The 26443-nt window shown below is 32.9% G+C and overlaps 1 protein-coding gene across 1 annotated transcript in view; it reads right to left on the minus strand.

Moving 5' to 3' along the window:
• Positions 1-8575, minus strand: part of Cda4 (chitin deacetylase Cda4) — a 102590-nt gene extending 94015 nt beyond the window's left edge. Inside the window, exon 1 of the mRNA XM_075369857.1 lies at positions 8230-8575. Within this exon, the coding sequence (XP_075225972.1) occupies positions 8230-8296 (67 nt within the window). The 5' untranslated portion in view covers positions 8297-8575. The remainder of the gene's footprint in view (positions 1-8229) is intronic.
• Between the last annotated feature and the right edge of the window lie 17868 nt (positions 8576-26443).

Raw genomic sequence — 26443 nt, forward strand, 5'->3', positions numbered from 1 at the left:
AACAAACACACCAAGAACAGGAAATATAAAGAGAATCAAGTTAACCTAGAAACGTTGCTTAGTTTAATAAATGTCTAATCGGATAATTATTTTTTTCTATAGAGCACATCTTTTGATAAATAATAAATAAATCCGAACTGTTTTTATGGTTTAACGTTATATAATAATACCAAATATTATTCATACACTTTAACATTAACCAACTATTAAATTTTAGTAAAGTAGAAAAAGTTTCAATTTTTTAAACCGTAAATTACAAAACGTTATCGGAATGTTAGTGTGCTGATAAAACTGTTAGCAATTTTTCTATACAAAAATAACTGGTTTCACTTTACATATACATATTACACAACAAAATATATATATATATATATAAAGAAAAAAACCGGATTTCAGTACTTGTTCATTGAAATTTAGCTTAACTAGTTCATAAAATTACTGAAATTAACTTCGTTCATTATTCATATTTAACAGCATCTATTGTCTATTCATATGAAAAATATAAATATAAATACTACATCAACAAGTAATACATTCAATTTTATAACGTGACAATTGTTTTTAAGAATTGTTATTATTACAATCAATATATGAAAATTTTATTTCATTATTATTTTTCTTTTCTTATATGTAAACCTTTATGAGCTGGAAATAATGAAGTAAAATTCTACAAAGTTTAACTTTTCTTTTTTTTTTTTAGTAAAAAGAATTTGAAAGTAACCTGTTTGTTACGTAATACATTATATTATTACTATAAAATGAAGTTCTTTTTTTTATTTAGTTTTTAATAATGCAGTTACACGGTTATTTGTCGGAATTTCTTAATTAGTTTAAGTAACTTACATTAAGTAATTAATCCTGTAGTAATTTGGTTCTTTTATAAGTACAGCCAACTGTATGGGAGTGTGTTACACCCGAATGCATCTGAATGCCAAAGTGGAAGGAGTATCCTCCCATCCTTTACATCAATATATTTTACATAATATCAAAATTAAATTTTTATCAATGGTTTATTCAGGATAAATTTATTCCATAATATCTTTGGGCTTCGTATAAAAAGAGTCCATTATTTTATGTTTCCATTCGTACGTGTCCTTGCATAAAAAAAAAAACAGATCCGATTTCAACAAAATGTAAACGATGAACTTATCTTAATCTAAAGTTTGAAAATTGTAGTTTTGTGTCTATTTAGAAAATGTACAACTTAAGTTCTAAGTTATTTATCCTCCATTTTGATTTCAATTCATAATACTAATAATAATAATTTCTTCATTGCCAGGACATTTTTTGGGCGTTTTCTTAGTAAAGATTTACTAAGCTTGACTCGAGGACAGAAAGGGTATCTATTTAGAAGAGAGCCAAGAGTACAACAAAATATTTTCAAAAACAAAGAATGTAATCTGAACTAAAAAAAAAAGAAAAGAAAATATCTCTCAAATGTATAGAATTGCAGCAATAATTTAAACAAAACTTGAGAAAGTAATAGACAAAGAAATAACAGACAAGAATAAAATAAAAAACCAAACACGAAAAATAAAAAAAATTTTTAAGGAGAGGTGACAAGAAGAAAAAAAAATGGAAATAATCATCCCTCAGTCAAATGCATTCGGCATTGTCACGGTGTACGGAAAAAGCCATGAAACAAGCCCGAGACGATTAACCAAAAATCACAGGACAGTCCAAATGCAAAAAATGCAATGTTTTATATAAAACTAAAATTAAAATAATAAAAGAAAATTTCCAACAGGTCGGTCTAGTGTTAAAACTCGTAATCGTAAATCAGCTGATTTCAAAGTCGAGAGTTCTTGGGTTTAAAACTTCGTAAAAGTAGTTGCTTTTATTCGGATTTGAATATTATTTCGTGGAAACCGGTTTTCTTTGGTGGTTGGGGTTCAATTAACCACACGTCTCAGGATAGTTAGTCTGAGTCTGTTCATGACTACACGTTTATCGGTGCATTTAGTTACACTCCAGCTGCCAATGACTTTAATTGTTGATGCGACTATACAACAAACAAACAACAAACTATAAAATTCTGGCAGAAACAGAATATTTAATAAAAGATTACCGAATAGTTACGATTGTTTGTCAGAAGTGGTAATCCGTTAAGTATAAACTCACCATCAAACAACATAGCCCGTTAGATATATTTATGCATTAAATGTAAGGTTCAAATCTACCTTTAACAGTCTCTCAGGCTGTCTAGGTTTGATAAGAAATAATACTAAATTTCTGATACTCAGAGTATCCCGACACTAATAATAATATTAAAACCAACCGAATAAAAAAATCTGTAAAAGAAATAGAAGAAAATTGGATAAATCAACAAGTAACAGTTTTCTTAGCAATTCCAACAACTGACGTTATACTTATAACATTATCATCAGTATTCATTCAGACATATGCCAACTCATAAATCCAACTCTAGAAACCAATTATTCTCAACAAACGAAATTAAACAAAATATATTATTAGATTATATATTTTCATTTATTATGATGGATTTTCATCAAGAAACGGCTTTATCCATTATTCTCAATGGTTTACAAATCTTTAATCAAAATTAATAATGTAAAAGCAAATTTATGAACGCTGGATTTGTACCTTGCTATTCTAAATACATCAAATTGATGACTGTTCCAAGTGATAAATAGAAGAAACTTTCAATGTAAAGGAGAAACTTGTATTATTTAATGATGACGTGAATCCCATTTCACTAGATTATCTTTTTTTAATTAAATCCCTCAAGAATGTAATATGGAAAAATATTATAAGGATGAAAAGATCTGATGTGGACAACACATGACTTCCTTGTACGCCTGTTAAATTACATTTACACATTTCTTTAAAATGAAAAGAACAAAATTTTATTTCATTAAAAACTTCTGATATTTTTTCAAAATTATTTTTTTCTGTTAATATTGTATTATTATTTACTGTAATCTTTTTTACAATGAGATGCTAATAATTATTAATAAATCAATATATTTAAATTAAAAAAAAGGAGATAAAATCAGGCTCGAACCGATGTGCCTTCCCCTTGTAAGATCCAAATTTTCATTAATTAAAATTTTATTTGGCTATAATTCTGGAACCAATGAAAATACGTACCACTTGTAATATATCGTTGAAAAGCTCTCAATGAGAGCTCAATTTTTTTTGGAATTTTGGGCTTTTTTGTACACTTTTAATTCAGTCGATTGCAATCAAAAGGGGAGGTACACAACTAGATGTTACAACAGTCCTGAATCTAAAATTTCAACATCCTACGGCTAATCGTTTTCTAGTTATGCAAGATACGTACGTACATACATACATACGTACGTACGTACGTACGTAAAGACATCACGCCGAAACTAGTCAAAATGGATTCAAGGATGTCAAGATAGATACTTCCGTTGAAATCTGAAAACGGAAATTTTTCGCGATTACAATACTTCCTTTACTTCGTACAAGGAAGTAAAAAACATAATAAATTTATTTATAACTTCAGGGCCATTATTAAGAAATATTTAAAGGAATGAAAATTAAATAATTTTCACATGAATTTTTTTTCATTCTATGGAAGCAATGTGTATTTCTAATATTTAATTGTTGGTGGTAAATTTAGCAAAAGATTTCTGATATTACAAAAATTAAAATAAATAAAGTTTTAACAAATTTTTTCAGGAAACATCTTATTAAGAGTTCCCTTCTAGGTATTAAGAGATAGCAGTTTACGAAAGAAGGAGTGTCGATGTACTAGTTTTAATTCTGGATAGAGCCGTTTAACCAATCCTTCACGCATTCCTTAAAGTTTCATGAAGGCGATAGTTTAAAAAATACTTGGAATAACTATTTACTCTCAATTATGTAATAATACTTGTTTAATATTATAACAATACAATATAAGAATAATGTAATTATACTGAGTGCAATGCGCTTAGTACCTAATCCTAATTATTCATTGCAAAATGTTAATTATAGTTTGTAGAAGCAAGAACCTTATGATTAATTTCATAAACTCTATAATTCTACTCATTTAAGCACACACACACACACACACACACACACACACACATATATATATATATATATATATATATATATATATATATATATATATATATATATATTAATTATACCGTTTGCAAAACCTAATAGACTCGATTCGCAAAATTAAAGTTTCATATATAATTTAATTCAAATCCAAAAATAATACATATTTAATGTTTAAAATCGTTTTAAAGAAAACCCCGGGTTTGATAGATGTATAAAAATACATCTACCAGTTCTGTTCTCCATCTAAACCGGTACGTTATTTCAGAGTTTCCAAAAACAGCTGACAGGTAAATCCTATAAAACTGTGTTGCCATTTTATTAAAGAACTATTAATTAGTATTGCAGTTTCAATTACAATACAGGCCGACCACACACGAGTAAAGTTTATCACTACTTTTATTGTGAATTTTCTTTTTTTTCTGTTTAGCCTGCGGGAATCATCGTCGGATATTACTTCACAGGATGAATGAGGATGATATATATGAGTGTACGTGAAGTGTAGTCTTGTTCAGTCTCAGGTCGACCATTTCTGACATGTATGGTTAACTGAAACCCAACCACTAAAGAACACCGGTATCCGCGATCTATTACTCAAATCCATATAAAAATAACTGCCTTTACTAGGCCTTTGAACATTGGAACTCTCGACTTCGAAATCAGCTGATTTGCGAAAACGCATTCACCACTAGACCAACCCGATGGGTTTCATGTGAGTTAACTGGCATAAATTATGTTCATTAAGGGAAATACGTAATACAGTTAGTATAGATAATAATTTTATTCCTCCACCTCCCACCTCCCAAAAAATGAAAAGTATGCAGTATAATCAAACGATTAACAGTGGTATGCAATCATCATATTGGACAATTCTATTTTATTTATATTTATACATAATGAGGAGATTCACCTTTTATATGACACTTCAATCATCAGAATTATTTTGTGTATACAAGCAATAAACGTTGGATCGTTGCTGTTCTAAATACATCGAGTGGATGACTTATTTCAAGTGATAAGAGAAAAAAATTCCAACGTAATTTAAAGGAAAATCTCACTTTTTTGTTAATGAGGACTCCGATTCCCGCTAAACAGAAAATAAACCAAAGCTGCAGTGATTCTGACTACAGTTCCTCGCATTATCAGCAAAAATGTAATTAATATACGATATTAATAATTTGTTGGAATCCTAAACAACATAATTTAGGGAAAAAAGGATAAATGATACAGTAAAGGGAAGGACTGAAACAAAGGATCAACTCACAAATAAACCACAGGATGAAACTGGCAACTGCATCCAAACGGAATTTTTTTTTCTTCCTGTTTAGCCTCCGGGAATTACCGTCAGGTATTACTTCAGAGGATGAATAAGGATGATGTGTATGAGTGTAAGTGAAGTGTAGTCTCGTACAGTCTCAGGTCGACTATTTCTGATATGTGTGGTTAATTGAAACTCAACCACCAAAGAACACCGGTTCCACGATCTATTAATCCATATAAAAGTAACTGCCTTTACTAGGCCTTGAACATTGGAACTCTCGACTTCGAAATCAGCAGATTTGCAACGACGCGTTCATCACTAGACCAATCCGGTGGGTTATTCAAACGGAACTTTATTCAGTCACTTGTACAAAGTGGCCGCCTTTCTACCCGTAAATGCCTTGGAAATTAGTGTACCGTTTCCCAGGATAGCCGAAGCAAATTACTATTTCACGTTTTTCCGTTATCAATCCTAGATATATGATGCAAAATAAACTGCATTTTCACTAATAATTGTGGTGACAACTGAGCTTAAAAGGTTAGATTTAAAAGTTGAGCTCAAACTTATTAAAGTTTGAGTTCAAACTTCAGTTCCTTGCTCATCTCCAGAACTATGTAGAGTGGAAAAGTTCAACTGAAATATAAACCTTTCAGCCAGTATCCCAAGACGAAGTTAGTTAGCCAAGTATATTCGAGTGTATATATGTATATATATATATATATATATTAAGATTCCCACCAAACATTTAAGCAAATTCGCTGGAAATTATCATTTAGTATGTTAAAGGAACTGTTATTCCGGATATTCATTATATTAATTACTAATTAATGTAATCTAAATTAGTATATTCTGTAATTATATACTATTTATATGACTAATGCACTAATCAGTGGTACAAAATATACGCTTTTCTGAATTGGAACTAGCCTCTTTTCTATAACCGTTAATTAATATCTTTGTTTATTTTCATTAGGATTTTTAAATCATTTGATAACATAATTAGAACGTCAGAGAATAGGTTTCAAATTAATGTAATACGTAAGGACTAACACGGTATGTGTGTGTGTTTGCGCGCGCGCGCGCGCTCGGCCTCATATTTTTTTATTAAGAGATTACACCATACGTGTGCGGGCGCATACATTCATACACCGTGTTTGAATGCCACGGTGTTTACGAGTATTACTAAAAGTAAAAGTCGTTATGAAAAATAGGCTGTCTTCAATTAAATTGTAAGATAAACTTTGGCTGCTTTAAAATTTCGTCTTTATTTGATGCGAATTTAATTATTTCAAAAATAAAAATTAAGAGATTCTACAACAGATAATTACAAACCTAAAAAACTGTTGTATAAAGTAAATATGCTTAAAGTAAGGTGGAATAATCCGAGTTTACTTCATACGTAGCAGTTACATCCCGTTATTGCAAATACGAATTGCAGTATCTCATACGTTAAAATTATTTATTATTTTTTTAAAATAAAAAGCTGGGTTCTAAAAGAAACCCAGTAAAAAGTAAAATAATAATAACAATAATAGTGAATTTTTTTTATCTTCAACTTTTAGAAGTCGATGACAAATTAAAAATAAACTATTTATTTCCTAAACATTAATTTGGCATCAAATTCTAAAAAGTCGAAATGTGTAGAAGAATTGAATAGTTTTTTACAGGTTTAAAAAAAAAAATATTTTCAATTTACTTATTTTTTTATTAAATTATGGAAATTAAAAAAAATGCCGACCGCATGAAAAAAATTTGCTGATAAGAAAAAAAAAAGGCGAAACTAAGAACCGAACGCAGAGAAATAGAATTAAATTACTACGCAGCGTAAGTTATGGCTGTAATGAGTACTATTTTTTATTTTAGTTTTTTCACCTAATTTTTTTTTAAAAATCACATAAAAATACTTTTAACATCAGACTAAATTATAAATTATTACGTAATAACAACCCATCTTAGGTAAATAAATAAAAAATATCTTCTTCTAATTCTGTACTTAGGAGATAATTGTTCATTTTAAAAAATGTTTCTCTTAAATTACCTAGAAAAAATATTTACGAGACCGCTAGAGAGGGGCTTCCCCCACAAAATAAAAAAGCTCACTGAAATCGACCCATTGCTCGTAATTAAGAAATATATATATAAAATCCTGGTCGAATTGAGAATCACCTCCTTTATTTTGATGTCATACCAGAGCGTGTTGCTAAATTAATAAATAAGATGAAAATCGCAAGAATTATAATTATACATGAAATTATTCGAATTTAATAATTTTGTACAGAATATAATTAAAAAATTATTATGATTTTGAATAAAATTTATAACAATGTTAGGACACGAAAATAAAAAAATTAAGCTTTCTCTAGAAATGTGATATACTGTATAAAGTTAATCTCAAACTAAATCAAGTATAAACGTAAATATATACAGTTAAATATCATTAAATTGAAAATAAATAAATTAATTAAAAACAAAGTTAATAATTAATTTTCGTAATAGAAATTTGTTAGAAGAAAATGATCAAAAGTGCTTCGATATTTTTTATCGAAAAATCCAAAATTTAAAGAAAAAGGATCGTTCTGATGTTATAATCATGTTATATTTATAAATACATTAAATAAGAGAAAACGTATGAAAATTTTATTGGGAAAAATAATGAAAAGATTTCTGTACTGATAAATGTATTACGTGTAGTGACTACCGACGACATGGGAGCTAAATTACTCGTACAAAAGCGCACATTTAAAATTTTGTCTTTACCTAAATTATTATAACTGATTTTTTAACAGTTGATTTATCGAGTTAAAAACCAAATAATTATTTTTTAATCATTATTAAAAGAAAAAACATAAAAAAACCAATTATTTAATATTTAGGCCATAATACGGAAACGAATCTGGTTTCCATATGCTTCTTAATTTTTAAGTACTCACCTAATACAAAGAAATAAGTGACGAGGAAGAAAAACTTAAAGATGCTACGGTAGTTTTCACTAGACATTCTACGGCGGCGTCACTCTTTAATCAAAACTACTACGGTGTATGTTGTTTTTTTTGTCCTATCCTAAAACGACGAAGGACGACGTTAATCAAACGTAATGAATATTCGTATTAGTTTTACGTGTGTACATAGCGGGAACTTCTCTCTTGGTTCTCTTTACACAGACTGACGAGACAACTGGTTCCAGCCAAGCTACAGCCACTTTCTTCCAGCGGCTGAAGGAGCGCGGGTCAAGGAAAAAGAAAAAATCGCTTCATTCGCGTCACAGGTTGAACGATGAATGAAAATTATCCCCACTTTCATTATTATTCTTCATTAGCACTCTTCCTTTTACTTCTTCAACAACCGGTTAAAACTGTTCATATTAACCGGTTATTATTTTTTTTTAATATAAAATATATATATATATATATATATATAAGTGATATTCTAGGAAATGCATTAATAGATAGAGTCTCATACAAAAGCGAATACATTATTTAAAATCGTTTCTTTTATGTTTAAACCAGAGACAGTAAAGAGGTTCGATGATGGGAACCGTAAATTTATAAAGAGAAGTTGTAATTACAACTACATATAACTTTTTAAAAATAATTCAGTTGTTAATTTAATTTCTAATCGATCAATTTCAATTATTAAAAAGTTTTAACTTTTCTTGTATAGGGGATATATTAAAATTAGAGGACAGACTGCCGTTTGATGACTCCAACCGGCATGATCTTATTTTACTGATCTTTCAGTAAAAAGTGTAAAATATTTTCACTATTTTATTAACTGACGTTGTTAAAAACTTACTACCGATTAGGTCGATGCGAATTAATTGAACAAATTTTAAATTTGAATCAGATAAAAAAAGAATTTTACATAGTTTTAGAACATAAAAAATATTAAGAAAATAATAAAAATATTTTTTTTTTTTTTAAATCTGATGTGGACAACACTGGATCTTAAAGGGGAAAGCACATCGGTTCGGATCAGACTTCATCTCTTTTTTTTTAACTTTTTTTTAATTTAAATATATTGATTTATAAATAATTATTAACCTCCGATTGTAAAAAAAAAAATTTACGATAAATAATTCAATAACAATAATAAAAAAAAGAATCAATATCAGAAGTTGTGGTAATCGTAAGCCTGAACGTCCTCAACCTTAATCTTTTTAAAACTGAAGTATGTTGAAAAATGTTATATAATTAATAAAATACAAGTTTCAAGACGGAAGAATGAAATTACCTCATTATTCTTCCTCAGAATCTGTAATGGAAGTAGCGTTGTTAATCAGCTGTTTTGGGCAACTCCATCATATAGTCAGGATACAATGAAGTTGTCTACTGGCATATATATATATAATTTGTGTATTTAACGTTCAGTAGACGAAGTTAGCGAGCGAAGCGAGCGTAGGTAATGTTTGGTTAGGTTATATTGATATAGTGCGCGATACGTCATTACACGGAATCAACATAATCTAATCAAGCATATTCTACGCTCGCTTCGCTCACTAACCGCATCTGATTAACGTTAAAAATAAAAATTATACACAATAAATTATACATAGTATGGGTGATTTTATTTTTATATACGCAAACAACTGGATTTCAGTAGGGGTCCCGTAAAACCGATAAATACCGATATCCTTTATTTGTACGCCCTGTAAATCCAAATTACTGTATCAGATCTTTTTTCCCAAATCAATTTTAACAATTTTTACTTTTAACAATATAATACCTTGTAGAATTAGCTACAACAGCTGTCGTTCAAATGTTCCTCAGTAGGAAATTGTAAGCACCACTTGCACTGGCATCTCGCAGAGTTTTTTTCAAAAGAAAATACAGGGACTACAAGATCCGGGTATATCATTTATGGTCCAGTCTTGCTTCACTGTATCCTGACTATATGATGATGTTGCCCAAAACAGCTGATAACAAGGCTACTGCCATCACAGATTCTGAGGAAGAATCTTCCTCAGGGGAATTCATCAGAGGTAATTTCACTCTTCCGACTTTTGAAACTTGTATTTTTATTTATTATACAGAGCGTTTCATAATGTTCTTCGGATTTTCGAAAATTCATTAAGAATAAAACAAGTACTGCACGAAAGAGTACTTCGAATAGTTTTTTCCACGTATACTAGGCAGTTAGTAAACCATTTGCTCGCTAGGCATCGACAGTAGAGAAAATGGCTGCCACAGGAAGCGAGAAGTCGTTTTGTGTGTTAGAATTTCACTTGTCAGTCAGTAATTTCTATGCAACGTGGGTTTCGGTTGAAATTTCATAAGGAGCCACCAACTGACAATTCAATTCGTGCATGATATAAACAATTCAGTGAAACTGGTTGCTTGTGCAAGCGAAAATCAACTAGTTGTCCATCAACCTCAGAAGTCAATATCGAACGTGTGCGTGCAAGTTTCATTCGCAGCCCGTCAAAATTGACTGCGGCTGCAGGCAGAATTAGGAATTCCGAAAAAAACAGTGTGGAGAGTTCTCCGTAAACGTTTATTATGCAAACCGTACCATCTTCAATTAATCCAGCGTCTTTCTGATGGAGATAAAACACGTAGGCTCGATTTTTGTTTACGGTTACAGGAAAAGATGTTGTTAGATGAAGGTTTTCTAAACAAGATAATTATCAGCGATGAAGCTACTTTCCATATTAACGGCAAAGTAAACCGTCATAACGTGCGGGTTTGGGGAACTGAAAACCCACACGCTTATGTGGAACACATTCGGGATTCTCCGAAAGTAAACGTTTTTTGTGCGATCTCTCGTGAGGCAGTGTATGGGCCGTTATTTTTATGGAAACGACAGTAACTGGCATGATATACCTGGATATGTTACAATTATGGCTTATGCCTCAGCTACTCAACGACTTCATTTTCCCGCAAGATGGTTGTCCTGCCCGTTTTCATAACGAGGTTCGACAGTACCTTAACACAACATTACCTCGGCGCTGGATACGACGTGCGTCTGAAGAAGACCAACACATTATGCTGTGGCCACCAAGATCACCAGACCTCACGCCATGTGATTTCTTTCTCTGGGGTTACGTGAAAGATAAGATGTTTATCCCACCGATGCCGCACGATATCGCTAAGCTAAAGGATCCCATAATCAATGCGATCAACTCTATCGAAAATGACATGTTAGAACGAGTTTGGCAAGAGCTAGACTTTCGTGTTGATGTGTGCCGTGTCACCAGAGGAGCACATATTGAACATTTATAGATTTTAATAAAAACTGTTTGAGTCCCTGCATCATCTCGTACAACTTTCATTTAGGTAAGTGAAATACTTTTTTTGTACTGAATTTTTGTAACTCCTAAGAACATTATAAAACGCCCTGTAACATATTTTTCAACATACTTCAATCTGAAAAAGATTAAGGTTGAGTATGTTCAGGCTCACAATTACCAAATCCGTATACGTAATTTAATAGGCGTACAAGGAAGTCATGCGGTGTCCACATCAGATATTTTTTTTTAGAATACGATGCCATTTGTAAATATAAACACTAGGAAATGTTAGAATTATTAATTTATTAAAAACTGGTTTACACGAATTAAAGGCAACAAAAATTTGACAACTTATTATTATACCCTGAAAACACGTTAACTTTTAAAAGTAGGCTTAAAATGCAATGTTATATTCGTACATTAGACGGGAATAGTATTATTTATCTACGACGCCAAGCTTACAGATTGTTCAAGACACTTCAAATGAAACAGTAAAGTTTGATCTTGTTGCAAATTAAATCAATTTAATTATCAATGAAAATTTATGATCTACAAATAACCCTGAAAATGTTACTATATAAGCAACAGAAACAGTATTATTTATTTTTAATGAGAATTCTTTCAACATAATTATTAAATATGCGTCTACCAGAGAAACAAATTACAGCTGTTTTATTCCAAACTAGCCGGCCCAGCAATCAAGCCAAAACCTGGACACGCGAGGGCCTACCCCAGGGCCGGAGAGCTCGCTTCACTAGCCATTCCGTGTTGCCAGGGGAACTGGTGCCCTGGACACGCTCGCTTCGGTCGTTATTCCCATCCACCAAGAGGGCTCCGCCCCTTGGACCCCCGATCGTTATCCTCATGGTTGAGAGAATAATACTGATAAATAACAACTAAAGTATTCAAGCTTTATAGAAACTTGAAAAAGAAACTAAATTACAAAATACACAATAATATTAACTATGGCAACTGAAGTACAAACACCTTTAACGACGAAAAATTCATAACTTATTTCTTTGTCATAGTGGCATAAATATGATAATGAAGTAAAAAGATTAATCTTTATTTCCTTAATGAATATCTTTTTTCACAACTTCATTCTCGTTGGGGATGAAATAATGAATATTTTTAATTAGTTAACTTTTAAGGGAGCTAAGGCCTCGGTCTACCGCTTAAAACCTTCCCGCGGATAACACGAATGTATCTTGCAGACTTGAAAGAAATCGGTCAGTCGATTCTCGCGTGGTGTGAAAACGAACAGATAAACTTTATATACTCGTATATATACATACAAATGCCCCGTTTGAATTTTGAAAATCGGGGTTGCGAAGAAATAATATTTACGAATAACCGTGATCTGTTAGATGGAGAGTGTTCCTCATGCACACAAAAGTTAGCCTTCAACCTACTAACACAAATACCCCGTTTGAATTTTGAAAATCAGACGATTGTTTGTACAGATATTATAAGAGCACCCCCATTGTACCTCTCAAAAGTCCCAAAGGGAAGCCCATTATTGTTAAATAGAAGTTAAAAAAAATTATTTAACACTAATTTATTTTATTTAACGTAAATTTAATTCTTTTACTTTAGTAATATTATTCATTCGATTGATTTGAATCATTAAGTTCAAACCCAACTAACACAGTGATTAGACTCACAGTTACAGTTCATTAATTCAATTCATTAAAGTTTGTGTTTCAATCGGCAAATTATACGTATAGTAGAAATGTTATATGCAACATAAAAAGCTTGAAATATGAGAGAAAAATGTTTAAAATATCCACGAAAACTGTCAAAATATATAACTTTAAATAATTAAAAAAGTAATCTTTAGTTTTTTTTTATTTTAAAATCAGCATACAATTAGTAAATAGTTGAATAAAGTATCGATAAATTCGATAATTAGCAATTATTTAACATTTTGTTACTTTTGTAAGCGTAAACAATCAGGTATTGTTCCAAATGTTCGGTAGTATGGTTGTGTCTTCGATCACTCAAAATATTTTTATAAGTGGAAAAGAATCGTTCAACATCCACTGAGGTAACTGAGCATATTTGAATCTGGATATTATATTAGCATTTATTGTTTTTGGCGAAAGTTCACCCGTCCCAATAATAAATCTATCAACTTGATACTAAGGTTCAAAGTTTGGATTATTGTTCAAAATGTTTTTCTATAAGTTTAAACGGAAATAATTCTGGTAATGCGGAGTTCATTTGTTACTCATTAACTGAATAGATTCAGTTAACGCCAAACCTTGAGTTTCAAGCTTTTTAATACTCGTACGTTGTGGGAAAAATGAGAGCTAATCACAGTTATGTTTTTTTTTTTTTTTACTAGAATCGTTAAATTCTTCCTTGGACTGACAAACTACCATAGCCTCTGCACTATCAAAGTCGTTACTACATCTTTGATGGCCTCGAAAAGTTCATTGTAAAACAGTACTGCTTAAATCCACGTTCCCCATCAAGTTACCACTGATTCTGGAGGAAAAGGCACATTTAACAGTTTTTATTTATAAGCCTTATTGTAAGCAGGTGCCTGAGAAACATTTTCTTTGTCGATGAAATCAGTTTACTTACATTCCCAAACGTGGATGGTATTTCTTCAGCGAGTCGATGTACTCCATGAGCAAAGCAGGTCACATGAATCAGATTGGGATAAAATGCTTGGAGAGCTTTGGCTGCCTTGATCATGCAGGGAGCAGCATCATAGGAAAATATAAACACTCTTTCATCTAGAAGTTTCAGGAAATATTTTTTTAATACTCTCATTCACAAATCTGACGATCGTAGAATGATTTGTCATTTCAAGGTCTTTGCAGATCACCAAATAGGAAGAAGAAGGCTGATATTTTAATGCACCGACAATTAAATTCGCAATATAACGGCTACACCTGTCGGTAGTTTCGCCAGCTGAAATCCAAATAGTGCTATCCTTGAGTTCAGGTTACGTATTTCTTCCAGAACATGTAGGTAAATTGTTGGTATGTAATTTTTACGCAACGTTGATTCATGTGGTATATTTTTATTCAAACAATATTTTTGCAGAAAATCTTTGAACGTAGGATTTTTTAGTCTGTGAGAAGGAAAATTACTTGTAAGCAATGCTTCACATAAAGCCATACAAAATTTTTTTTGTTTACCTTTGGAAGTGAAATCGCCGATACTTGCCGATGTTTAGCCTTTCTTTAACAGTCCTTCGATATGAAAACTTGTCTTGACATGGTGGTATATTTGAAACTTTTTTGTGCACGAAATATTTTTCTCGCAAACTCGACAATAAAAAACATTTCCGTCGTATGTAAATATTGCAGGATAGTCATACATCAACGAAGACACTCTTTTTTTCGGGAGGCATGGTACATATTAAACTTTGCACAAATAAATAAAAAAACTTAACTGATGCAATGAACGCGTCAACAATAACATGCGTAACTTATTTGTCAATTGGAAATAGTGCTGCATTAGGCGTGTACGACGCAGTAAATTATCGTCCGTCCTTGTCTCGCGTGAGTCTGAATTTTACTTGGCCTCATAATAATATTATCCTACAAAAAAAAAAAACGCGCTGCTGCTAAGTGCGCTTTAAGAGCCGTGCATATAATATGTTTGGCCAGCTACAACGGAAAAATTTCATTTATTAACTTGGTATCCCACTGAAATATATTATAAAAATAGTGAAAATATGCACAATCACCAGATTTTAAGGAAAAGATTCAATAGCCGGTGAGAATGGGCTTAATATGCAAATGCAAATAATCCGGTCTCTAATAATATGTATTCCTGATGAAATATACGAAAAAACTTTCTCAGTTATGCCAAAAAAAAACATTGGTAAAAATTTGTTTGCGATTGATCGAGTAGTTTTTTGTTTATCCCAAACAAACAAAAACCCTTTTCCTCTTTATATAATAGTATAGATTTAAAGTTACGTAGTTAGAATCCATCTAGTGAATGACTTAATTTTAATTTAATTTTTTTTAGATTAATTATTGTTACATTCTTCTTGACTTTTACTTTTACATGTGTAAAAACTTTTTTCCCCATCATTAAAATTTGTGTAATGTTATTTTTTAAATAATTTACATCTGTATGATCAACACTGTGCAATCAACGGCACTGGATAAATAAAATATATATAGCCTATATATATTTTTTTTCTTCTTTTTAATCCACTAAATAAGATATACCGCTTGGAATTAATATCGTTCAAATTTTGAATTATTAGTAAGGTAACCTCTTCAACTAAGAAAAAAGAACAAAAAACCATCAATCATAAATCAAACAACATAACTTTAAATAATATAAAACAAGTACAAAGTTATAAAATGGGCAAACAGAACGAAGCTTAACAAAAATTTAATTTAAGAAAAAAATTATAAAAGAATCCAAAAAAATACATAAAATTGACTGCAAATCGACCAATCATTTTATAAACAAACACATTACAGCTTTTAAAATTACAAAATATACTTGAACAAACACTTAAAAAACTAACAGCTTTATTACAATAATCGAATAGAAATATAAATCACATAATTTCGACTACACTTAAAATGTATTCCTTCGTATAATCAGTATAAAACCGCTAACAATAACTTCCGCTGTAATTTCAAAGAAACATCTCCTGTCACTCGTGAAGGTTACCCGTGCATATCTGAAGAATGATTTGAAGTGATTATAAAACCTCCAATATATTTAAAAAGTTGGATCGATTCGTCCTTAAAAATAATCATTTTAATACCGAAAGTCGGCTTTCGTGCGAAAAAAGTATGAGAAAAACGGAATAAAAGAGAATAGCGAAGTCAAATTAAAGAATTATAAGTAGCAAAGGTTAATAATACCTTAGGTTCTGATGTCAAAGAAGGCACTGAGGTCGGATTAAGAATTTTATTTAAAAGGTAGTTTAAAGCAAAATATAGAATTTTATTAACATTATTGAATTTATTAGCAGGCGTAAATGTAATTTTGGGTCTTACGGGTTATACGGCCACCACTTGCAATACACGCTTTTCAATTCATTTACAGGTTTTTTTTTTAATAGCATGTTTCTTCTCATAATCACTTTTTTCATTTTTTTTTAGGTATTATTTTTTAGTTATTTTTAAAAATCGTACAACTTTTAAATTTCTTATTTTTTATTTATTTTATCAAATAGTATAATTTATTACAAAAACGAACATATATACAAAGCAAAGGTACGACGATTACATGAAAATTTATTCCTGAAAAATCTGCGAAAATAAATCTTCTCCCTTGTGTACTTTTGGCGCTACAAAAACTCAAACAGATAAGACTCTAGAAGGTTATCTGTTACACATTCCTTCTTGTTTCTTCGCTAGTAGCAGCCGTGAGCGATTCAATCCGCTGTGTATGAGTGTGTGTGTGTGTGTGTGTGTGCCCCACTTTGTGGGTCAAGGAAATTTTGCGAATGGTTTAGCTGCAAATGTCTGTAATTTATACTTTCGATTTGCGGTATTCCGTCATATGCTAGCCAACAATCAGAAACTATAGTCGTCCCTGATACAGAATGTTCCATATAAAACGCAACCCATCAATCAGTCATCCATGAAATTTCAATAGTCAAGCTTACTCCCCTACTCGTTACTGAAATGGATTCGTCCAACATCTGAACATCGCGGCGACGCAGTAGAACACTACCGATAGTAACAACAATGCAATCATAACGTTCAGCGTATTGCTTGAGACAAGATGGTGTTTTCGCTAGATGAAGGTGTTTTCATTGTGGAGTCTTACTTCAGTACGAAATCAGTGGTTGCAGTGCAAGATTTGTTTCGCCATAAGTACCCAGATAAACCAGCTCCTAACAAAACATCAGTATTCAGGTTAGTTGCAAAATTTAGAGAGACCGGTTCTGTTAATAACAAGGAACACAAAAGATCTGCGTCAGTGTTGAATACAGATACAGTCACTGAAATCAAAGACCGATTACTCGCCTCGCCAAATAAATCGATCAGACGTTTGTCTGCTGAAATTAATTTGTCTAAATCGACCGTTCATCGGGCGACCAAACAATTACAATTACGACCTTATCGCATTCAAGCGGTTCATCGACTTCAGCCCGACAAAGAAAAACGGCTACAATATTGTCAACGGTTCCGTCGATTTCTGCTTGAGGGAATTAATGTTATGGATTCGTTATTTTTCACAGATGAAGCACGGTTTCATTTGGATGGCTACGTAAACAGCCAAAACAGTAGAATTTGGAGTGCTGAAAATCCCCACGTTTATCACGAAAAACAATTACACCCGCAGAAGTTGGGCGTGAGGTGCGCGATATCGCGGAAGAAAATAATCGGTCCTATTTTTTCTGAGTACACCATTAATGCAGAACGATATCAGGATGTTTTATTTCAGTTCACTGCACTCTTGGAAGAGGAAGACAGACACTGCTGGCTACAACATGACGGTGCGACATCGCGCTACGCAGGTTCAACGTCTGATTTCGTCGAGGAATTCTTTGGTAATCGTGTTATCGTTCAAGGCTTGTGGCCACCACGATCTCCAGATTTGACTGCGGCGGATTTTTTTCTACGGGGTTACCTCAAAGAAAAAGCCTACAGCAACAAACCACGAACAATTGAAAGTCAATATTGAACAAACTTTATTAAATATCCAGCCACAAACTTTGAAAAAAGTTGCAAGAAACGCTGTAAAAAGAATTGAAGCTTGTATTCAAGAAGATGGCAGCCACTTCCAACATTTGCTCTAAATGTAAGGTAGTGGATGGTAATAATAAAAATTACATTTACACATGCCTTTTTATTATTTTAATACCTACTAATATAGGGTTGGGTTGCGTTTTATATGGGACACCCTGTAGTACGTGCTCTTGGAGATCGGCAAGCAAATATTCAACTGCCCGGTTAGGCACCGTTTTCATGAAATATTGGTTTGTTTCGACACCTCCGAAAACCCACTGTGTCGAATAGACTCTCCCGACGTTATATTTTTGGCGAGAAAAACATGACTTGTCTATTTCTACTGTAGTCGCAAGACCTCCAATTTTGACCGGATTAACTAACAAGTTAAATGCGAATACCTCACGCAAATAATTTCGCCAGTCTGTGAGCGCACTGTTCGCAATTCCGATCTCATCAATGCAAAATCTGTTCGAAGAAAATTCCTTTGACCAAGCGTAAATGAAAACAAATAATTTTATCAAATGGAAATTTTCTGTCCTCTAAACGTGTATTTTTTCGGCAACCGATTGATGACCTGCATTCTCTGCGATTACTATTCTCTCAACGTCAACGATCATGCGTGCCCGATAGTTTTAAAACCATTTCGTGGTTGTTCGCACAATAACGATGATTATGCGGTAAGTTATGTTCTTGAAGGAATTGCACTACAGCTTCTTTATCCTTAATCTCGCATACTAGTAGAAGAAAAGACATGTTTAAGCTGTGAATCAACAACATGTTTAAGCTATGAAAGTAAATCAACAGAGATAAGGTAAAATATTATTACTTCTACTTAAAAATAATAATTTATCATTATAAACAATGAAACTGTTATAAACAGTGTATAACGTTGTTTATAAAATAAGGTAATTTTGTGAAATTAATATTTTAATTTGTTACACAAATCTATATATTTTTATTTTACTTTACACATATAGTGGTGGTCGTATAACCCATGACACCCTGTTATTTAAATTTGATGCGATAGACCTAATAAATTAAGGGTACAGTTAATTGAAGGTGGGACTTGAGCCTCTTTTTAAGTTTTAATAGACTGAAAAAAGGATGCCCCCTCCGCGGCGCGAGTGATCGTGTCTCGGCCTTTCGTCCGGAGGTCCCGTGTTCGAATCCCGGTCATGTATGGCATTTTCACCCACACTACAAATCGTTCATCTCATCCTCTGAAGCAATACCTAACGGTGGTCCCGGAGGTTAAACAGGAAAACAAAAAGAATGAAAAAAGGAAAGAACCGATAATGGAACAGCCGGCATCGGAGAGAAGTATTATCACGAAATTATTAACGCCTATGTTCAATTTAATAGCATGTCTGGAATTTGTCTGGTAATCTGGAATTCTCGTCCGTTCACAATTTTTTCATTTCAATAATTTAATCAGTAGCTATTAATAGAGATTTTTAATTTCTGATTTGTTACTTTAATTTTTTTTTAACATTTACTTCCGTTTTTCTCAGACTTTTGTGGGTTTTTAGGAAAGTTTTATAACCGGATTTCTTTTTTTCCATCCATCTATTAGAGAATGTTTTAGCAGAGCAGTTCATTTTGCAAATCGATGGACACCATTCATTTATTAATCATTCCCGATACTTCTTAACTTGGATGGAATTCAAGTTAAGGATGGAAGGATGGAATCATTCTAAGGGAATCGTTTTTATTAAAACAGCTAAGCTACTGACGTTCTAGTTTGTTATATCTTATTTAAATGTAATTTTTAGCGACTCCTTTATTGAAAGTCTAAACGTTTAGATCCCGATCTCTTTCTTACTAGAGAATATAAACGCATCGATTCTTGACGGATGGGGTATCTTAATTTGTTGTTTTATACTATCCTTTTTTTTTCTTTAACCTCCGGGACCACCGTTAGGTATTGCTTCAAAGGATGAGATGAATGACAATTTTTGTAGCGTGTGAAAACGCCATACCTAACCGGGATTCAAACCCGGTACCTCCGGATGAAAGTCCGAGACGTTACCACTCGCGCCACGGAGGCCGGCTGTTTTACACTATTCGTCCAAGTCTTTACTATGGCTGTGACTCGTATAAATCACACTAAAGTATAAGAGACGATCTAGTTAGAGTCGCTTTCTTTGATAGTGATAATTTTTATCGCACACCCAGTCTCTGAGATGAACAGTAAAGGTGTTACTTTTGGGCTTAAGATCTACCGCATTTCAGGGGGGTCGGCATTTTGATGTGCAACGATTCTATATTTAAATCATCCTGACTCCCGTAGGGGAAGACACCCGCCTTGTGACGATCCCGGTCACCACACCATCCCCTCCGTTTCTACCCCTGATGGGCTTCTTTTAGACCCTTATAAACTTGATAACACAACACAGTCATCAATTTGGCCTCTGTCAGGAAACCAACTATGCAAATGCCTCGACAGACGTTTCTATCAGTTTATTTACACTACCTACTATCGCCTTCGGATGGCCTCTTCCAACCACCACCACTACACCACTACTGTAACTTCAGTCCTCAACTATCAAATCAAGCGATTCGCGGAAGCGTGATCCACGCGCCTTCTTCTAACACAAAAACTCGTGAAAAAGGCGATGGAAAACTATTTCATTTTCATTATCCTTGATAAGCTAAAATTGGAATCCTTGTTGATTCAAAAATAGCTGTGCCGATTTCAGGAGAAACTTCTATTTCATGTGAAATCGCTTAAAGATCTTTTGGTTGTATCACCTAATACATATTAGTATTTCCGGTTCTTTAATGGTAAAGTTTTATTACATTTATTATATATAAATAAATACGAAAATAATTTGTAATGTACGAGGTCCGTTAAATAATTGAAGAAACAAATGCCAACACAGGAAAAACTTTAACAGAATAAACTGAAACTGTCTGACATTGAAGTTGACACCCCTGACGTAGAAAATATCAGCTGTTCAAAGAGAATTTACATCACTACAACCTTCTTCGTTTATTTCAAAATGTCGGCTCAGCTTGAAACGTGTACTGAGAAAGAACACCGTACTGCGATAAGATTTTTGAAGGTGTCAAATCGGCCGAAATTCACTCGCCGATGTTAAAAAAGTACGATAAAAAATGTATTAACCTTGAAAATTAGTATAACTGGATCGAACAGTTTAAATCGAGCAGAACAAGTATCAGCGAAAGACAAGAGCTGTTGCCATTCACTTTTGCATAATCGCATTAATGATCTTGCGCGCAAGGACATATGTATAAAAATTTAGAAAATCGCTGAAAGTTGTAGTGTGAGTGTCGGTACAGTCTACTCTATCATTAACGATAAGCTGAATTACCAAAAAACATATTCGAGGTGGGTTCCGAAACGGTCGACTCAAAATTACAAAGGCATCCTAATTCACATTTGTACGGAACTTTTATGACGGTTTTTAGCGAAATGTAATGATTTTTTTTTGGATCGCATAATAGTTTGTGATGAAACTCGGATTCATAATTTTGATCCAATCCAAACTTCCGGGTATGGAATGGTAACGTCCAAATTCGCCCGCCAGGAAAAAATTAAAAACCTACGCGTCGGCCGTAAATTGATGCTAATGATGTTTGGAGGCTATAAATGCCCAATTTATTGCAATTATTTAGAAGAATAACGTACAATCAACAACGAATACTATTGTGGCATGCTGGAAAATAAAAGGAAACCCGCAGTAAGGAGGAAACATTTTGGTTTTCTCTCACAAAATGTAATACTTCGGTATGATAACTTTAGTTGTAATACCGCTTAAACGACACGGTAAGTTATTGAAAAGTCAGATCGTGAGGTGCATCCACTTTACAGTCTCGATTTCGCACCAAATTCTTTTTCTTTTTTTGTCTTCTCAAAGAGTTTTTACGTAACACAGTTCGGCTACTGTGAGCGCGTCAAGGATGAGGTAAAAGAATGGTCCGAACACAGAAGTGAAATCTTTACTATTGGAATATAAAAGCTCACAGATGTAAGAAGTGATTAAATGCAGCCAGGCAATTATATCGAAAAGAACGGTTAGATTCATTGGCATTAAATAAATAATATTTATTTGTTTAATTATTCAAGTAACCTCGTAATTATCGTTCGGATTGTTCGGATCAAACAAGTGGACGCTTAAAAATGCAAACACATCGGGAACATGTTTAAAATTGGCTGTATTGCTTTCATTTAATTCCTAACTTTTCAGTGGCTTAGACACTATTTTTCAGTAGCATTTCATTTATCAAATCGATCGTCAATTGTTAGCTGCGATCAGCGATTTGATTTTTAAACGAAAAGAAATTTCTCCGGCTGAAATTATGCTGTTTGTAGTACGTGTAGAACGTATAGATAATAAAGAAAATATAAAGAAACGTTTCCGTTATTTAACAAAGAAAGAATAAACGAAGATAATAAAAGCAAGATCTGTACATTCATCTGTCATCATCAATATTTTTTACTACCAAAAAGGCAATTATATAACTCTAGTAGAAACCATCACCGCAGAGACTTGCTGCGAAACCAAAGAAAAAGTAAGTTCATTAGCGTTTACTTCACGATAATGTGCTTTTTTATGTTGCTAAAACCAGAGCAGAACAGATGAAAAAGATACTGCTGAACCATCCTCCAAACAAATGCGGATTTAGAGCGATCTACTGTCATGCATTCCCGAAATTAAAGTAAGTTTTGGGCGTAATAAATAATTGAAGTAGTATTTTAATTTCTTAAAAAATAACTCACTTGGGTTAACTGCCACCGATCGTTTTAAGGAACAGACGGTAGAATTTTTCAATGATAAGATAGTTAAGCTCGTCGACCGGTCTCAAAATTACTTTGATGACATTATTTAGAAATGTTTAAATAAAAAAAATAATAAATATTTTCAATTATAATAAATTGTTATAATTTTATAATAGAACTATTCTTATTTCGAAAATTACACTATTATGTTATTCTTAGTTTTCCCTTTATTAAAAGCCATTCTTTGTTCGTACATAACAGACGAGTGTGGTTTTTTTCAGTGTAAAATAAAAATTAGTTAGTCATTTATTGCATAATTTAACACTCGACTAACCAGTATGTAAATTAATAAAGTTACGAAAAAAACAAGGAACTTGTATATTTTACGGATCGTGAGCGCCCTTACTACTCAGTCCTACTACCAGTGCAAGTTTCATTATCAAAAACATAAGCAAAGCAGAATTTATGCGACCTTATATTATTAAATTATTAGAATTATTCATTTTTTCTTATCAAATATAATTTTGCTTTAATCATTTAGTTAATCCGGAAGTTAAATTTTTAAATTGTTTATATATCATAAACACATTTCACCTCAAAAAAAAAAAAAAATGTACAACTGAAAACAATTTACATAATTTATTAAAAGATTAATATTGGGAAGCGATTCAAAGTTAAAATATTTTAAACTGTATTCTTTTAAAAACGAATCCTTATCGTAATAAGTACATACATATATTAAAACATATTTAAAAAATACTTTTTTAGATTTTTCGCACCGGAATTCAACACCTCACGACAATCATTCACTATTTTTTTTTATACAAAGAATCAACATGTGTTCTGTGTTCTTCTTTTAAAAATATTGACAGAATTGTTTACCATTTAACGTTAGTAAGATAATAGATGTTAATTTTTGTTATTAAAGTAATAATAAACAGGTACGTAAATAGTATTAATTATACATATATATTATTTTAACGTAAAATAAATAATTTAAGTAGTATTTTTATTTCTTAAAAAATAACCCACTTGGGTTTTTTGTAATACCACATCAACTATTTATTAATCTATTAACCTTTCTGACAAAAAAATAGTTATAGGATATTTTGATTTCTTTATTTATTGTTTTTTTAAATATATTTTTAATGGGTAACACACACAATTTATATTTCTGTAAAAAATTTTATTACGAACTTTATCAAACTGTTTTAATTTTTCACTTGAGAAAATTTTTAAAAAACCTTTCACACTTTAACCGTAAATAATAATAATTTTTGTATAAGTGAATATGTTGGTTTGCTTGGCATTTCTCCCGCCACCACCCCATTCGGTCGCCTTAAAGCATAAGACCGAATGTCTGTGCCACAAACGGCTACTGAGTCTCGAAACAGTTTAGCGACCAGTGTACTAAATAGTTCCTAGAGCTTACCTTACAGCGTGAACGCACTAAGCGCGGTGCCAAACACCATCGGCCTACGTGTCCCAACCGCTCACTTGTCATATATTTACTAAAATTGGTAGGCGCATTCCGTCAACTACTAAAAATATATATGACACCCATAAATTAAAATTTACTTCGTCGAGACAGCAATTCGCTGCCACGCCTAGGTCGCTGAATGCCAGCAAGTACCTGTCCACCATATTAAAGCGTTTGGAGCCTTAATTGGCCGGTGGTCAGCCACATATATCTCTAGGTTAGCTTTACACAGCAGTGCGGTAGGAGTCTTTTCCCTTAGGTAAACTACTGATCACGGTTGAACATAGCAATCTCATCAAGGAACTCCCACACGGTCCGATAATGCGGCTCTCGCCACATTGACTTATCGCTTTTGAGTGGCTCATTTTTCCTCTTGACCTCTAAGTTTCAGGGTGGTCCGGTCTCTAGTCCCCCGTTGAGCAGGGCAGTCAAACATCAGGTGTTAATTTGACTGGACCTCCCCGCAGACGTACAGCTCATCAGCTGCCAGGCGGAACCGAAACAGATATTGGTTTAAATTAACGTGGTTGGTGAGCACCCAGGCACCCGTGGCCCTTAAAAATGAAATCGAGGCATACCGTCCCGCCAGATCCTGTATAAACTTACACAAGGATTTTCTCTTAGTCGTGGTGTCCCGTTCCAGCTGCCATGCTAGCATCGCGAGGCTCTCCAGCCTCTTACGCAGGCGGGAGATGGGCAACTGAACGAAATTAGATCCCGTGCATTGCGATCACCGTTCCGCTCCGGTACTGGCCCGGCTCGAAACCGCGTGTATAAGTGAAAATCAATAGTAGTAATGCTCAAAAAATACTACATTATTACTTTATTTACTTATTCTTTATTCTTATTCGGATGAAAGTCAGAATATGAATAAAAAATTATATTAGTTTGCTAATAACATGTTTGTGTTAGTTGCTAATTAACAAGTGAATGTAAATAGTGTAATAAAAATGATGAGGTCTGTTCAGAAAATAACCGAACATTTTTAATTACGCGCCAATAGATAAGATATTGATACAGATAGAGATGTTGGCGAGCATTGTGATCCGCATAACCTTCTCTAAAACCACATGTTCTTGAATTGTTGGTATCTCGTTTAGTCTTCGGGTTATTGTTATTTGAGAGCAATATGTTTGTGTTAATAGCGATTTTTGTAATATGCGATATTCGGGACCAAAAATACAACGTCAAATTTTGCGTGAAACTGGGGAAAACTTTCACAGAAACTTTTCAACTTTTGAAAAAAGCTTACGGAGATGATTCTCTGGTCGGACGCAATATTAAGAATGGTTTTTCACGATTTAAAAGTGGTCCTCAGTCGACTGAAGATGATTCTCAACCAGAAAGCCCTTCGACTTACTGATGACACCCGCGTTCAGAAAAGCGATCTGGTGCGTGCTAATCGCCGATTGACTGTCAGAAAACTTGCAGGACTGGCTAGCATCTCGATTGGATCATTCCATGACATTTTGACTGAAAAATTGGATATGCATCGAGTTGCAGTAAAGTTTGTTCCTCGTCGATGGCCGAACAGCAGAAAAAACATCGAATGGACGTTTGTCGGCAACTTCTTGAACAAGCTAATGACAATGAAACATTTACGCAAAGGATCATAACGGGAGATTAAATCTGGGTTTACGGACACGATATCGAGACAAAAGTTCAATCATCACAATGGATCGGAAAGGATCTCAACGTCCCAAGAAAGCACGACAGTCTCGATCCAACATCAAAGTGATTCTCTTTGTTTTTTTCGATTTTAATGAAATTCTGCATTTTGAATTCTTACCTCAAAGTGATACTGTGTACTATCAAGGCGTTTTACAACGGTTACGTGAAATAATCCGCAAAAAAAAGATCAAAGTTGTTGCGACACACCTCATGGTTCCTTCACAAAGACAATGCGCTCGCACACTCAGCTTTGTCAATTCGTCAGTTTTGTGCAAAAAAACCAATGACTGTCCTCCCTACTCGCCAGAACTGGCTCTTTGCGATATTTTCTTATTTACGAAATTAAAAT

This window comes from Lycorma delicatula, chromosome 6 (genome assembly GCF_047948215.1).
Source record: "Lycorma delicatula isolate Av1 chromosome 6, ASM4794821v1, whole genome shotgun sequence".
NCBI classification, from domain to species: Eukaryota; Metazoa; Arthropoda; class Insecta; order Hemiptera; family Fulgoridae; genus Lycorma; species Lycorma delicatula.